At 36.1% G+C, this 16252-nt stretch overlaps 1 protein-coding gene across 1 annotated transcript; it reads right to left on the bottom strand.

The window, feature by feature from the left end:
* Positions 1 to 1128: 1128 nt before the first annotated feature.
* LOC104225676 (NAD(H) kinase 1) lies at positions 1129 to 13007 on the bottom strand. The gene is made up of 11 exons (XM_009777528.2): positions 12833 to 13007; positions 11351 to 11498; positions 11139 to 11258; positions 9796 to 9986; positions 9110 to 9223; positions 8786 to 8880; positions 5620 to 5726; positions 4578 to 4651; positions 4392 to 4470; positions 3837 to 4144; positions 1129 to 1886 (listed from the first exon to the last, which is right to left on the bottom strand). Exons 1-11 carry the CDS (start codon positions 12872 to 12874, stop codon positions 1578 to 1580), a joined length of 1587 nt encoding a protein of 528 aa, XP_009775830.1. The 5' UTR covers positions 12875 to 13007; the 3' UTR covers positions 1129 to 1577.
* Between the last annotated feature and the right edge of the window lie 3245 nt (positions 13008 to 16252).

The raw sequence follows: 16252 nt of genomic DNA, 5'->3' as shown, positions 1-16252 counted from the left end.
AAAAGAGAAACAAGTAGCTAAGTAACAAAGTAATTCAATCTCAAAAAACATAAAAAGCAAAACGCAGGCTAGTGGAGCTAGCAAGTATCTAAGTAAATATGCACACGAACTGGCACGGACACCAAGAAATACATGAAAACTATCCTGATACAATTTTTGTGCAAAATTAAATGACAGTCCAAATACACATATAACAACATGATTTTTTTTCCTGATAATCAAGAAATTTCGCCTACAAACCACGCATCACTGGAAACTCTACGGATAATGGGCAATGTCCCCACTACCGTTATCCACTTAAATACTAGACTTTTGCCCAAAAGAGTTCAAACATTTCACTAAAGTTTGTTGATAGCATCTGAATAAAATTTCTTGACCTCGCTCTCTCTTGTCCAAACTTGTTTGCTATTATCCTTAATGTATTTGTCGAAATTCCTTTTGCAGTTTCAAAAAACGTAAACATTTTCTTTCTCTTTTCATATTTAAAGTATTTTCTTTTACATCACCAGTAATACAAATTGGAAATAAGGAAAATGTCAAAGATTGCTCTTGTACTATTTGAAATTGATCAGTTTGTTCTTTGTTATACTTTTGGTCGATTCATACATTGTCATATGCTCTAATGTGAAATGTCTCAATTCGACATGTCCAAATTCTTTTGAGAAAAAAGAACCAAATTTACCTTTTAACCTTTTACTATGTTTAGAATTACCCTGGTCAAGCTCTGTTAGGGTTCAAGGATGAAAATGAGACTTTTTATGTAATATTAGTCAATGTATATGCAAGCTACCCTGATCACACCATGATTATAAAAAAGAGCAAACGTTTAACAAAAGACAAAAGTCGCTCAATTTCGAATAGTACAAAGTCAAATTTGATCTTTTATAACAAAGCAAAAGGAAACTCAGTTGAATTTCCCACCATTTTCCTCAAAAAAAAAAGAAAAAAAGAAAAAGCCTTCTCAAGTGGTGAAACAATTGGTCAGCTATTTATTGTCTGCTCAGTTTTCCCCTCCAAACCAAATATCTCTACTAAACAACAGGTAGAGAGAGGCACCAGAGTGTCTTTTTTCTACTTTTTACAATTTAAGTTGCTCATTTTCTTATGAACATATTGATTTGCCACACATAAACCAACAGTAATATGAATTGGATATTTAGACTACCAACCAAAAAAAGATACATTATTAGATGAACCAAAAGCACAGAACTCCAAATATACATTTTCCCACTTCCTCTCAATTGCTTCAAGCAGTGTTTCAATATTTTTGAAGCTAGAACCCAAAGCTTGGCTTCCCTTGTAAACCAGGACAAGAGGTATGATCTAAGTAGAACTGTACAAAATGATACAAACTTCCTTCTCTATTCTTATTGTTACGTCTAAGTTACAAACAACAATAAATATATAAACGACCAAATGGTGAAACTCATGATTCTCAAAGTTAAATTCTATGCTGCATGTATAGGCGTATATACATCACGAATCCCTCTGCGATAACTGAGAAGGAAATCTTGATGCTCTTTTCAACACGAGGTGGATTTCTCATTTTCCTTACCAGATAAAATTGTTAGTAAAGATCATGTCTCCCGAGGGCCATCGAAAGACTGTGTCTTCCTCAAATTCCAGTGAAGACCTTCATGAATGCTATGTAGAAAGTCACTCGTCGAATCAGATTGACATGCAGTTGGCACTGGCCAAGGAGCCATGCTACAAACAAGTGCATCCCCTGGTGCCAACTTTTTCCGATCCTTCCCATCAAATGATGCCCATGCATGACCTCTGCTGTTGAAAGGTACTTGTACTCGGATTGTCACATGCTCAGGCAAAATAAGAGGACGAAATGATAAAGAATGTGGGCAGATAGGTGTAAAGAGGATGCCAGGAACCTGCAATTTGATTAAGAACACTAAAGTTGCTAAGCTTATGATCAACTCAAAGACATCAAATGGATGAGACATCAATTGCAGAGCTTATTGCATCGTGATTGTGATAATTGCAAGTCCAATTCCAATTGGTAATAGGTCGGCGGAAATTTCGAAATGAAAGACTATACACGAAAGCAGAACCCATCTACATCTGTCTAATATTCAAATCCCAAAGCATGGATTAATAGCTTGCGACATGTTAATATGCCACGTTGGTTTCCAATATTGATTATAATCGTAGTTAAACAACAAAAGCTGTTGATGAAGAAGTATGGTTTTGGCTTCATTGTATTCCCTCTGAAATTCTCCAACTTTTGAAACCATTAACATAAATTATTCTTTCCTTATTTTTCCAAAACACTATAAAGCAGCGGTTGCAGCTTTTGGTTAGGTGGGGGAAAGGAGTAAATGAAAACTAGAAAGGAGGCAATTTTTGTTCTTTAGGGACAATGGTCTAGGAACAAGAAAAAGTGACAAATTCTAAACTAAAGATGTTAGTTCCTACACTTCAATCACATTCAGTATCACCTGATACAGGACAAATGTACTTCGCCATCTACAGTCTAGAACTCAATCATACAGGAACGGAAGTTTTTTAATGAAGCTATTTCCTTGGGATTTGCAACAACACAGAGCACTCGTCATTAGCTTAAAAGGTTTATAGAATTCAAAATGTTTCTCTTGCTAGGGCCACTCTATTTTTTTTTAAAATCTTTTTTGGTGGATTTTGGTCTTTCTAAGGCTGTAATTACAAATCTTAAAAGGGACAAATCTTGCGAGCCAGATTTCCTAGCTATAATTAGACGGTAGTTACAAGCACATTCTTTCATACGTATCGCGCATCACTTACTTCCATCATAAAAGCTCCAGTAGCGTTCAGAAAAAAATCCCACTATTGTGAATTCAAAACAAATAAATTCTCTGCCACCCTGTTTTTTGCCCCAATCACTCAACCAGACCAAACTATTAAGCCCATTTCGCCAAGTGATGAAAAGGAAAGCTTAAGAATATCTTCCAACTTTCCTGTAAAAAACTTCTATTTTAAATGAAGATTGGAGGCATATCCAGTATCTTTCAATGAGATGCATAGATCTATTACTCACCATATTAAAGAGTATTTGAATTGCTTAAAAGTTGATTACTGGAAACAGAATAGAGCAAACAGAGACTATGAAATTACAAATAGATTACTAAAAGAAACATCAAGAAAAAGTAGAATCAACTCTAACGTTGTAAGGGAAGTACTCCATCAGTTACCGCCCATATTTTGTCCTTTTCAAGTAGTTCACATACGATCGTGCATTGAATGAATTTTTATTTAAAAATATTCTTTTGGATGAATCATTACTCTATAATTTTGTGAAAACACTTGACACTTGCCCTTATGGGTGATCCAATAAGGAAAGTTGCACATTGAGGTAAGTTACTCACTTTTGAATGCAAATTTTCTGTGGAATTCTAAAAGGAGGACACTAAAAAGGGCAACCCGGTGCACTAAGCTCCCGCTATGCGCGGGTCCCTGGAAGGGCCAGACCATAAGGGTCCATTGTACGCAACCTTACCCTGCATTTCTGCAAGAGGTTGTTTACACGGCTCGAACCCGTGACCTCCTAGTAACATGACAACAACTTTACGCCAAGGCTCCCTTTCAAAAGGAAGACACTAGAAAAGGTTAAATATGTACCTTTTGCCGCTTAGTCTTCTGGTTTATAGTAATCCGGCCAATTCTTAAAAACTAATAAATAGACAGATTTACGGCTAACTATGTTTTGGAAAAGGCCTTGTGCTCATTCAAGAGCTTCAAAAATTCAACCCACAATCATAACGCATAATTTTGCATTACTCAAATAGCTATGTCTGCAAGTTGAGGAAGAACACAAAGCAACAAGTGATGACTATGATAGGATGTACCTGAGGATGGACCATTGACCCTCCAGCTGCAAGAGAATATGCAGTGCTTCCAGATGTTGTCGATAAAATCAAACCATCCCCTTGTACGCAGGTAACAAAAGAATTATCGCAATAGCACTCTAGATTTGACAAAAACGATGAAATCCCACGGTCAATTGTAACTTCGTTGAGAACAAGTATGGGCTCTTCAGTCTCCAGATCACTTTTAGCTGCATCTCTTATCACGTGGCACTGGAGACGATGCCTTAGTGTGATGCTTATTGGACCACGAAGAATTGAATCCAGATATTCCTTGTAATGCTCACTATCTGGAAATGTTAAAGGTAACCAGAGAAAAGTAATAATTATACCAATGCAAAGCTACCATATTATGTGTTGTATATTTTATAGTCCGATCTATATTGATAGAAGGTGTTCTGTTTTATTTCTTTCAATTGCCATGTAATGAAGTAATTAGAGTGGTCAAATTATACCTTTTCATTGAATTTCATTAAAATAGAGATAGTATATACCACATGTATGAAAAAGAAGGTTTCTAAAGGAAGATAAGGATACAAAAAGGAGTCATGAAGCCAAGCGAGCCTAAAGAAAATGGAACAATAGGAGGAACTGGCCCTTTGAACATATTCGCTGCCTGCAATATGAAACACGTTGCAATTAATAAATGTGTACATATGAAGCATTGATCAGACCACATGAACCACAAACTTCTAGTCCAAAAGACAAAATTAACATACATACCCAAAGGACGGTTCCATCCCCACCCAGAGTGACAACAACATCAACTTTTGTGTGGAGACGCAGAACTTCATTGTCTGTGACAAACAAGAAGTTGCTTTAGGTTTAACATTGTTCATACTGATAATAACAGATAAGGAAAAGAACATCTTTACTATTTTAAGTTTCTAATCTACAACAAGTATGGAGATTACATGTGCTCGTTTGTGCTCACGATGCTTCAAGGGGGCAAATGAAAAGACAAATTCTCTAAATTGCTGACATATATCTAAAAAGCAGGGTTAATTCCTACTTTAGGATCATTTGTATCAAGGTCCTATCATAATACTAGGCAGAACATTTAATCAAACACTTGCACAAAGTAAGACACAGAAGCTGTAGCATTCTTCCTCAAATACTGGTCATATCAATTGGTTGTTTGACACTATCAATGGATACCAATTTGAGCTTCAAATGCTAGGATAAGATAAAACTATAATTTGACTATCCCTGGCTCACTACAAACTAGAGATGATATGTGATCAACCAGTACAAGAAACAGCAGAGCAGTTATGCAGGTTGAAGCATATCTCTCAAAATGCAACATTTAAATTTCTTGGTAGTGACAAAATGATGTCCTATCTTTTCAACATTAAATTTGGTCCTTATTTATATGGAGATGTTATATTAACATGACGCGCCAAACTTCACTAGTCATTGCAGATAAAGCTCGCATACTTTCAAATACAAGCACAAGAGGTTTACTAGAAAGTGGTTGCTTCTCATGCTGCTGGAGAACAAACATAACATTGCACAATAGTACGGTAAGATTAAAAAAAACAATAAAATGGACACATGTGCTGCATTGTTTATCGAAAAGATATCAGATTATCAGTAAAAGTTTCCTTACGCAAAGTGATCCAAAAAATTAGAGCTTAAACTGAGGTCAAAATCTAATGAACCAAGAATCCGAGATATGTCCATATGAAAGAAGTTAATGTGATGATCGAAGAAATATTTTTCTTTTCAGCTTACTTTGTATAAGTGAAAAAGTTTTACCACTCACCATTTTCCCAAGTTTGTACAAACTGGTAATATGATGACTCTGTTAGAAGTTCAGTTCGCACCCGTGGTTCAACAAAAATATTTAAGCTTTTCTGCTCTTTTAGCCATCTGGAGAAGAGAAGAGATAGATAAAGCATCTAATAAATTCAAACACAGCAAGTGATTAAATGATTGAAAAAAGAAATCAAAAGGAACGCAAACAATCACTTTTAACCAACCAGGACCAAAGAGAATATGCATGTAAGGACACATAACACAAAGAGATACTAAATATATACTCCGAATTGAGATTGCTCTGTAGATGAGCTGCTTACACAGATTCGGCTGAACACAGGAAAAAATCTGATATTAGACAATGCAATTTGTTATTTAGTATTGAAGCGAAATGGATCCGAATGGAATAGATACAGATGATTCTGACCCAACTTGACACATAGTTGATTGATTGGGACAATTCCCATGAGCATTTTAAGAAATTGTCACCAATTTGTTACTGAAAATATGCTCATAAAGGAAGATAAGTACAAGGTGACAATAGGAAAAAATGTAGAACACAAGAAACAAAGATATAAATGCAGTAGCAGGAAGAGTACACCGACCCCTAAACAGAGTATGATAAGTTTGACCAGTTCAAGAAACCATTCTAGAGGTTCTGAAGACTTAAACTAGCAGAAAGTCAGGTCAACGCATTGTCTCCTGTGACTACATTAACGTGCTCCTTCCATCCAACATTAGCCGGACATTCTCTGAATATGCAAGTGTACATAGTCAATACATAATGTTCTTTTTCAGCTTTCAGAGTGCAAGTACTAGCCAATTGAGGTTTGCTTTTAATTGCCAGGTAATTTAAATAATGAAGATGACACAGGAAGGAATGCAATGCGTAAATGTCCAAATGTCAAACCAATAGTTGAAACTTCGCGGGTCTTTTCCTTATTTCGAACATTATCTATGTTGCCAAGGTCAAGAAATGAAAATAAGAGCACAAAAAAAGTGAGAAAGATATAGCAAAGCTAAAATTATTTAGCAAAGGAGATAACACCTTTGGCCGACATCCGTCATGACCATATATTTCCAACACCGAGTCTCATGGTTTGAAATAAAACATGTAAAGGGATCTCAGGAAGACAAATCATCCTACAGATGTCCTGATATATGCAGAAGATAAAGAAGCTATGGCAAGAGATGGGGTCTCTAACCTACTAGTGGGCAGTGGAAAGGCTTGTGACTAAAAAACAGTGAAAGAGTACTTGAGACTTGGGATGGTTGTAGCATAGGCAAAGAACGGATAATGATTTGAAGCATAATGAAGTGAGAAAAGAAGTAAACACTATGCTTTTGAGATCTGATAGGCTAAACAGTTTTCAGTGTAATGCCATAATGTTGCTATTAAATGAAGAGGTTCTAGTTTATAGCCTTCCTAGAAGGTGCTAAACAATAATTGCTGATAGCCTGAGTGATGGCAATTTTGTGCAGTTTTATAGTTTTTGTTTTAAGATCTAACTCTCTAGTCGAAAAGAGTTAGTTATACATATATTGTTATACTTGGTTAAATAAAAAAATTCAGTTTGATCCCCCCCAAAAAAAAATTAACGGTACTAGAAGAGAAGTTCTAGGAAATCCACCTAGAATTCGTTAAGCTCCTTTCATAAGGTTGCATTAAGCACTGAATAAAAAATAATGTTGCATAAAGCAACAAACGTTTCAATACAAATGATAATTCTCCACCATTTGACTGAAAGAATAGACAGGTGATTTATGTGCTGCATGCAGTCCTTCTCTACTGGGATTTCTACTTTTGTTATTGAAACCATTACACCCTATAGGATTTCTACTAAATCATTAGCAGTTCAAGACCTTGATGTTTAAGATAAAAAGCTTCCCATATATAATTAAAAAGAATGCTCTCTGACTTTCCTAAAGATATATTACTTAAATTTGTAACAGACTTACTGCCAAAGAAAAATTACCAAATTATCCTTGACTCAGAACCTGATCTATTACAAATATCCTGAAACATAGAAGCAGCTTGTAGAATTATAAATAATGCAAGAAAAACTAATCTAAAACCATTAAGATATGCCTCAAGGCTTTCCCATATAAAAGGAAAGATTTCTTCTTTTTCATTCGCTTCGTTCCCTATCACCATGCTTGGCACAAAAATAAGTGAAATCCTTCCCATAGGGGATGTGTGTTTAAGAAAGTAGGTCACCTCATAAAATTGCAATTTTGCCAAGACTATTCTGAGTCAACTACTAAACTACACAAAATCAGCCTTGCCAAGGAAGGAGTAAAATCATCTTTCGAGAAAAAAGGACAGTAAAATCCGGAAAAGAGTATTATTTTTAAAAATGAGGATATCACTTTGACAGCTCTCTAAAATCAGGAAAGAACTAGTATTGGAATGAAATAAGTCCAAGTAAAGTGCAATGGAGGTAGAGGATTCATATAACCAACCCTAACTAGTTTAAGATTCGTACTTGATTGATTGATTGAATGAAATCAGGATACTACTTTAGGACTTTCCAGAAAAGAAAGCTCAACGAGCCACAAGAATGTCAGCAGAAGAACCTAAACCTACATGTTTATTGTTAAATGACATAGTTTCACCTGATTTAAAGGCATAAGTTACCCGAGAGAGGACGACAATTATTGTTTGTTTTTTTGTGTGGCACACAGCATGTAAACTATTGGGATGGCAGGCAGAGGTGGATCCAGGATTTTAAGTTTATGGGTTCCTGTCGCAATTTCAAATTAATATACAATAATAACTGGGTTCACAAATAGATATTTAATAAATTTTTTAACAAAAATACAGGGTCTACGCAAAAGTTCCCGGGAACCCGTATACTACACGCTAGATCCGCCCCTAATGGCAGGTGATGAATTTTTGAAGGAACTCAAACCCGGCAGCTGGTATCATGTTAACTAATGTAACTACCTTCATTTGAAAACTTAAGCTGTTAAGATCAGTTTATCTAATTATGATTTGAACATATTTGCGTTGTAAAATTAAAATCGAAGCAATTAAGAAATCATTTGACCAGCTCTAAGGAGGAACTTTACAAAGTAATGCAAAAGACATGCATTACCATTAAGTTCTAGCACAGTTTTCTCAAAAAGAACTGAAGCGGGAAAAAAAGTATGTCTATACTCTAATATCCTACCTGACCATTTCTGAACAAAGCATCCTAACAGCAGTTGAATTTGGCTTTGTCAATATAAGCACCGTTTGTGGGGGAGATTCCCACTTCAAAGAAATCTGGAAAAGAAAGAAAAAATGATTCTCTGTTCAGATGAAGTTTTTCCCTCTATTGATAAGTCTGTTTAACGGAAATTAAATTTTAAAGCAACAGGAAAAGAAGCCTAAGTGGTATTCTTTCGAAGTTCTGTTATCATGGGCAAACAACACAAGAAAACTGTAAAGTTAGACGTGTCTGAAAAGGTCAGACTGAGAAGAGAGGAGCTTGAAGGCCAAAAAATGGGCAGACCTGTTTACTGCTGCGCTCTGCGGTTGTTATGTTGCCCTTTTCAAAAGAGACAACATCATGTTTTTTCTGATCACTTTTTTCACCTTTGCAACACCATGACAACTTGAATGATGCCTGTTTCGTTACACGAATTATTAATAGGCATTATTTTAAGAACAAATCATAAAAGCACTACAAGATAAGAAATACCATACAGGAAGAAAGATCTTGTCTTTTTGATAAGGAAGAAAGATCTTGTCTTTGTACCAGTATATTTATAATTTGCTGAAGTTCATTCCGCATTCAATATTGAGATGGATAACCAATTAAAGTACAACAAGTTAAAGACATTAAAATATCTTGCAATGATAACAGCCTCACAGTATCAATAGCTAAGCTGACGAATATAGCAGGCATTTTCACAGGGCTTGGACAACTAAATTATACAGTAACTTTCTTTTTCTTTTTGGGATAAAGTAAAGGTAAGTTCTATAATTAACAAAAAAGTAATGCTGGGAGTCTATCCAGTTACAACTGGATGGCACATATAAAATCCAATAATTAAATCATTTACAAAATGAATATACATCTGAAACTCAGTAAAAACAAACCAACACATTATATTTCACGCTTTCTAATGCACAGCACACAAAAGTGATCAACAAAGACTGTTACAGTGGAAACAGCATAAGTTTACAAGCATCTACCTTTCTGATCATCTTGTTTGGAAAGGCACTGGCATCACGATCACATTCTCCATCACGAAGAACCTCATGAGAGCAAATCCCATTCTCTCCACAACACCTTTCAGATTGCTCTGGAGCACCATCTGATAGTACAGTTTGGTTTGACAAGGGTACAACTCGTCCCTCCTTTATCAAATGCTCCTCTGATGATACTGCAGAGTAAGCCAAGTTACTTTACCAAAAAGGAAGCTTTCTGTTAAAACTTTATGATTTGATAACAAGCGTCTAGTACTTCAGAAACGATAAAATGAGGAATGTACTTTAACCGCACAGTTTTCCACATTTTTTCTGACTGTATAGACAGAACTGATTGTTGCGCTCCAACTATCTGCCACCACACTTTGCTTCAATGTTGTGACTAGTTAGATGACCTAATTACCCTTCTATTCTCCAACCCATCTCTCTTTTGATTCTCTATGTCTCTCTGAGAGTTACTCCCAACCCATCCGGCTAGAACGTCTAAGCAATCATTCAGTAATCGGTGATCCTAGAGCTAGGAAGATTTTATCTGTCTTCATTGCATTCATGAGATTTTGTACAAACTAAAACAATTTTGTCTATCTTTTAGCTTGCGTTTTCTATCTCTCTCTGTTATACATACACGAACATATACATACTTCAAAAGTTTTTGGAAAAGGGAAGATATACATAAATTTGCTCGACTCATGTAATTTAATGTACAAGTCATGAAAATACATAGAGTCATAGACTAGTAAAAACATGAAATTGGATAAATCAGGAGGCAAAAAGTCCAAAAACAAGAAAATGTGAGGCAGAGAGGATAGGGGCAAATTTTGACGTTAAACTAATCAAATAAATAAAGTAGATTGTGGTTGTAAAAGTTGGAGTGCGTAAACAACTCCTTAACAAACTATTGAGGAATCATTATGCCTACGAATTGAAACATGTGATACTATATACCTTTATGTTTTTGCTACTCAAAAAAAAAAAAAAAAACTATATACCTCATGATGCTGCTTATCTTATTTCTAAAAGTGGAGTATAGAATATAATTTATGGCTTGTTTGCTATTAAAGATAACCATTGCTGGCCATCCCTCAATTAGAGGGACAAGAGGAACAGAGTTTGTAAGAAAACAAACCAGATAGTGGAGAAATGGCATCAAAATGTGGTAACAATTACAAATGGATCTTAACTCAAGAAGGATAGGTATCGCCACCTGAGACGACCGAAACTAAGTAGACATGGAACCAGTGCACAAATCATAAATATATTTCAGCTGCAGGCAACTGCTGCAAACAGTGCACTAAATAGTAAACATAAAAGCCTCTTTGGGACAGTACCTTTTCTCTCCAAGTGCAGAATACGTGACCTCTCGAGTTCATATTTACGCTTCCACTCAGCAGCTTCAGCTTGTGCAGATGCCTTTCCTTCAGCAGCTTGTCTTAGTGCTTTTGCAACGGCTAACAAATTGAAGAGTAAAGCATCTGTATCATATAGTGTAGCAGTTTCCAAATATTGCCAAATAATTAATCATTGTAACAACATATCATACTTCTCAAAGCCTCGGCAAACTCAATCAGATGATCATCAATCCCGTGAAGAAGAGGTTGTTGACTAAGTTCTTCTACAGCCTTCTCGGAATTCAACAGAGAGAGTGAATCACTGAAGCCATTTTCCAGTGGTAAAACGCTAGCATTTCCCTATTTAGAAGTGGCCATAAGTATTGCAGGATGTTTAGAGAACCACAGAGAGTAAAGATATGTAGTAAATTGAGTTGCACACGACCATCACAAACCATTTAAGAACTCTAATAAAAAATAATATACATCTCTAACACTCTTTTGCACATGTAACCCAAGTTTTAGGGTCGACACATATACTAAAGATGTTTTTTCTTTTGGGGCTCAACGAGCTTAATCTTTAAGGAGATTAAAGTATTTCAACAAACTAAAAAGTAAGCACAAAGCACGAGAAAATGCCAGCGAGACAATGAGAAAGGACTGGCGGATGAAATAATAGGATTACTATAGTTTGGCTCTAATACCAGTGCAGTCACCCAAAGTGTTAAGACAATGGATAGGTTCCCATTACTACTAAAAACCCCTTTGAAAATCCATATACAATCAGTGTGGATATTGTATTTTTCTATAGTAAAAAAATTAGGTTCTTCAGAAGTAAAAATGGCATAGGAAGGCGTTTTGGTCTCTAATACTTTCACCGAAAATTTTCTAGAATGCATTTAATCACAGTACTCAATTCTTTAGTAGCCAAAATTAGGAGGAGCCAAAAGATCAATTGATCATCCAAATGCTTGATGCAACAACTAAAATTGTTTGAAAATGTCTAAACTACCCATTCTAATTTAAGAAAAGCAATTCAAATTTAAGGGAAAAAAGAGTCAATCATCCCCCTCCCACCATATAAAAGAAAGGGAAAAAATAACCGAACAGCTTAGTGGTCAATGAAGTAGGAGGAAAACCATAAGGTCTCTGGTCATTTCTTCGCATCTGCCTAAACCTTAGGCAAAGTCACCTGGTACGTATGCTGGTGTGAGATAGACGTACCTGGTGGAATAGTCTAAGATGCACGCAAGCTGGCTTGACGCCACCGTCATCAAAAGAAAAAAAATCTAATTCACTCAAAAGATACAACTAAAAATCAGTTCTATATGCCATTGACTTCAAAATATTCACGTGTGATTACTAATTCCCCAGTGCATTAGCCGACTCAAAAGGCATTATAATCAAACAGCCCATTTCCCAAAAAACATATATATAAGAAAAATGATCAATAAGGGAAATTAAACTGCTAAAATGATCTAAAAAGAATTTCAAGTCCATTATCGACACAGTTACGAACTAATTGACCAAAAACGATCAACTATTTTCTACTATATTTAACCAGCAATTGAGCTAAACTGAAATTCCCAGTCAATAGAACTAGAAATTCAGTTAAATTCAACAAAAAGAAACGAAATTGAAGTGAATTAGTAGCTTATGATATTAGCAAAAAAAAAAAAAAAAAAAGAGCTTACATTAGAGGTGTGATTGCTTGAAGACATAGGACTCTGTTTCATAGTGTGTGTATTGCAACAAATGAAAAATCAACAATTCACCAAACAGCTCTCTCTCTCTCTCTCTCTCTCTCTAAATCACTTTCTCTCCCTACTGGTTCAAAAGAAGAATAGGTGAGGAATTGAATTATCAGTTAAGAAAGGAGGTTGAAAAACACATATATATAGTAGAGAGAATCTGAATGTATTAGCGGAGTTTTTTTTTTTTTTTTTTGGGGGGGGGGGGTAGGGAGGAATTGGGCAAGAAGGAATAGCAGGTGAAGAGATGGTGGGACCTACCTATATAGACGCGTGGGAAGTCAAGGGAGACAAGTAGATTTTACTATTGCCTTTGTATCTGTAAATTGTATGTGTCTGTCAGTCCTTATAATCACATGCTTGGTCAACCCACCTAATACAAAATACTCCACTAGTCCTATTAATTGGGAATTTTACACCTTTTTTGACTATTACTTTTTTGGATTAGCAAAGATTGAGCTCACTCATCTTGACTAGAGCTTTTAACGAGTCCAAAACTTTTTTTATGCTTGTTTGACAAAAAACACATTTTTAATGCTAAAAAAAGGTTACATAACTAGGTAAAACGCAATACTATACTGCGTTTTACTTTAACGAAAAGTTAGCCGTTAAATTTAAAAATTATTTTTTTTAACTAATTCGCAGTACTATACTGTGTTTTACTTAAACGCAGAGAACATTTGTTTTTTTTGTAAAACGACACTGAAACGTACTATTATACTGCGTTTTACTCTGATTTTTGGCCCCACCAATAATTAACTGACATAACAATAATTTAAATACATAAAACGTAGTATTGTACTGCGTTTTACATAGAAAAATTCTGCACCCCAAGCTCGGACTTGCCTTATTTAAAGGCGTTTCAATTTTATGAAAATCCATTCAATACTTTACTTCAAACTTACGTTCATACTTCTCTCTTCTTCTTATCAATCATTTTTTTACAATGTTTGAAGTGCCAAAAATAAGGGTTTCACTATATTGGGGGGAGGGGGGGTGAGGTTGTGCTAGAGAATAACTCTGTGAGGTATAGCTCACCTCCACAGTGTCATGTTAAATTGCCGCTTATTATGGAGTACGATAAATTGGTATCGTTGTTACGTAAAAAAATGAGTGATAGGAGGCGTTCGGTTAACCTTAAAGTAACCGGTAGATTTCCGTATTCAGTGACTCCGCAGGGGTTTGCTTATTATTTTGAGTTTAACATCGAGGATGATGAAACTCTTAGAGATTTTTTGCGGATTCCATATGAATACAGGGAATTTATTGTAATAAAATTATTGAAAATGTACGTCAAGGTGGAAGACGTTCCCCATAATGAGGGCGTGCATAGTAGGGATAAACCCTAGTCATCGGGTGGTTATTCTGGAGTAATTTTTGCCGGACAGGTTGCTGATGAAAGATCTTGCCTTGATTTAAACTTGTCACCACCGGCGAATGAGCATCTACAAAATAATTTTTCGACTTTATATAATCAACAAGACAACTGGTAAACTTCAATTTTACTACGCTTTAACGATGTTTATTTTATGTTTTAATTGGATTTGTATTAACACTCATATTTTTCATAGGGGGTACTGTTCGGATATGAATTTTACAAGTTATGACCCCGCCCCTAGTTGGAATATGCGTAGTTTTGGAGTATTGGACCACGGTGGTCCATCCAGGAGTCATCACCAACAAGAAAATATCCATCATGAAACATGGACCTGCTGCTCTAGCCATCCCATATGTATATCGTCCAGCCTGGCACGGTTATCCCGCTGATAGTGTGTAGCCACCCATCCAGGCTCCCCCGGTATAGGCTGGGCACGGTGAAACTGGCGAAGCACACGCTCTGTGGCATGATACTCAACCATATCGAAGAAGATCATCGGGACGGAGGTGCTCCAAAGCAGTCGATCGACTGAGCAATAAGCGGGCAGTTGAGCTAGCAACTCGTCGTTGTATGGCGTCCAGATGAACTACCAAATAATAACATAAAAGTGAGTATGCACAACACAACTCAATTTAAAACAAGTAAGTATAGGTACATATTTACCTGTCTGTCCACTAGTATATCTAGCACATCCCTGACAAGGGGGAGATTATGATGAGCATCGGTCCCTCGGTAGTTCCCACGCCGGAGAATCCACCTAGAAGCTAGAGGGAGAAATGGATAAGCCTCACCGGGCGCAAGTGGTGGTAGAGGTGGCTGCAACGGCATGATCCGCTACCAGGCCTAAACCTAAGATAAAAGGTTGATGTAAAATTTATGAGTCATTTCGACCATATAGAATTCGGAGTAATGAACAGAGTATTCAAAAATGTTGTCACCTGTAGGAGGGGCAGAAAACCACATATGTCCACCGCTGAGCCCATGCTCGACCGGCACATGCTCCTATACAGGTATGCGATAACAGCAGCACCCCAGCTGTACTGGGGTAAATCATCCAAAAAAAAATATAGATGAGCCCAAATTAATAAGTGAAACGCGGTACTGTAGTGTGTTTAAGTGAAATGCAGTACTGTAGTGCGTTTAGTAAAACGCAGTATAGTACTGCAAATTAGTTAAAAAAAAATAATTTTTAAATAATATGCAGTACTATACTGCTTTTTACTTTAACGACTAACTTTTCGTTAAAGTAAAACGTAGTATAGTACTGCGTTTTACCTAGTTATGTAACTTCTTTTTTAGCATTAGAAACGTGTTTTTTGTCCAAAAAAGCATCAAAAAATTTTCGGACTCAGCTTTTAACCCCCTCAACCCCCCTCCCACCCGGGTTTGACTTTTGTGTTTGGACATGATAGATATCTAGAGCTGTCCAAATGGGCTAGCCTAGCCAGTTCAAATGAGTCATGCAATTTGATGGGCTAGGTCTCGATCTTACTTTGGAAAGTGTCTTAAAATAGCCGGACCAACTTAGCCCTAAGCGGGTCGTGGACTAGCTCTTCATCCTTTTTAAAAAAAATTGTAAATTGTAAAAATTATAACGATTTTTTCCCTTCTAAATTCGAACTTAAACTACAAAAATTTGTTGATATTTTTGACATATGATGATGTGTAAGTAAGTAAAAATTATAAAAATATACTTTCTTTATAAGATAAGATGTCAATATTATAGGCTGGACCCAGCCAAGTTTCGATCGAGCCCTCGGGCTAACTTCAGTCGGGCCTAAAAACTTCAGTTTTAAATTGGCTAGAAAAATCTTAGCCTCATCCTACCCAAATAGTGGACTTAGTTGGACTAGCCTCATCGACCAAGCCCATTTTGATGGCAATCTTAAGTATAGAAGGTTGACCCATTATCATCAAACTTCAATAACATTGAGGGGTGAAATTAAAAAATAGCCAGATTTACAAGTGGTAATTGAAAAATAGCC

Source organism: Nicotiana sylvestris, chromosome 9 (genome assembly GCF_000393655.2).
Source record: "Nicotiana sylvestris chromosome 9, ASM39365v2, whole genome shotgun sequence".
Lineage (NCBI taxonomy): Eukaryota > Viridiplantae > Streptophyta > Magnoliopsida > Solanales > Solanaceae > Nicotiana > Nicotiana sylvestris.
This window is presented reverse-complemented; position numbering and strand designations above follow the sequence as displayed.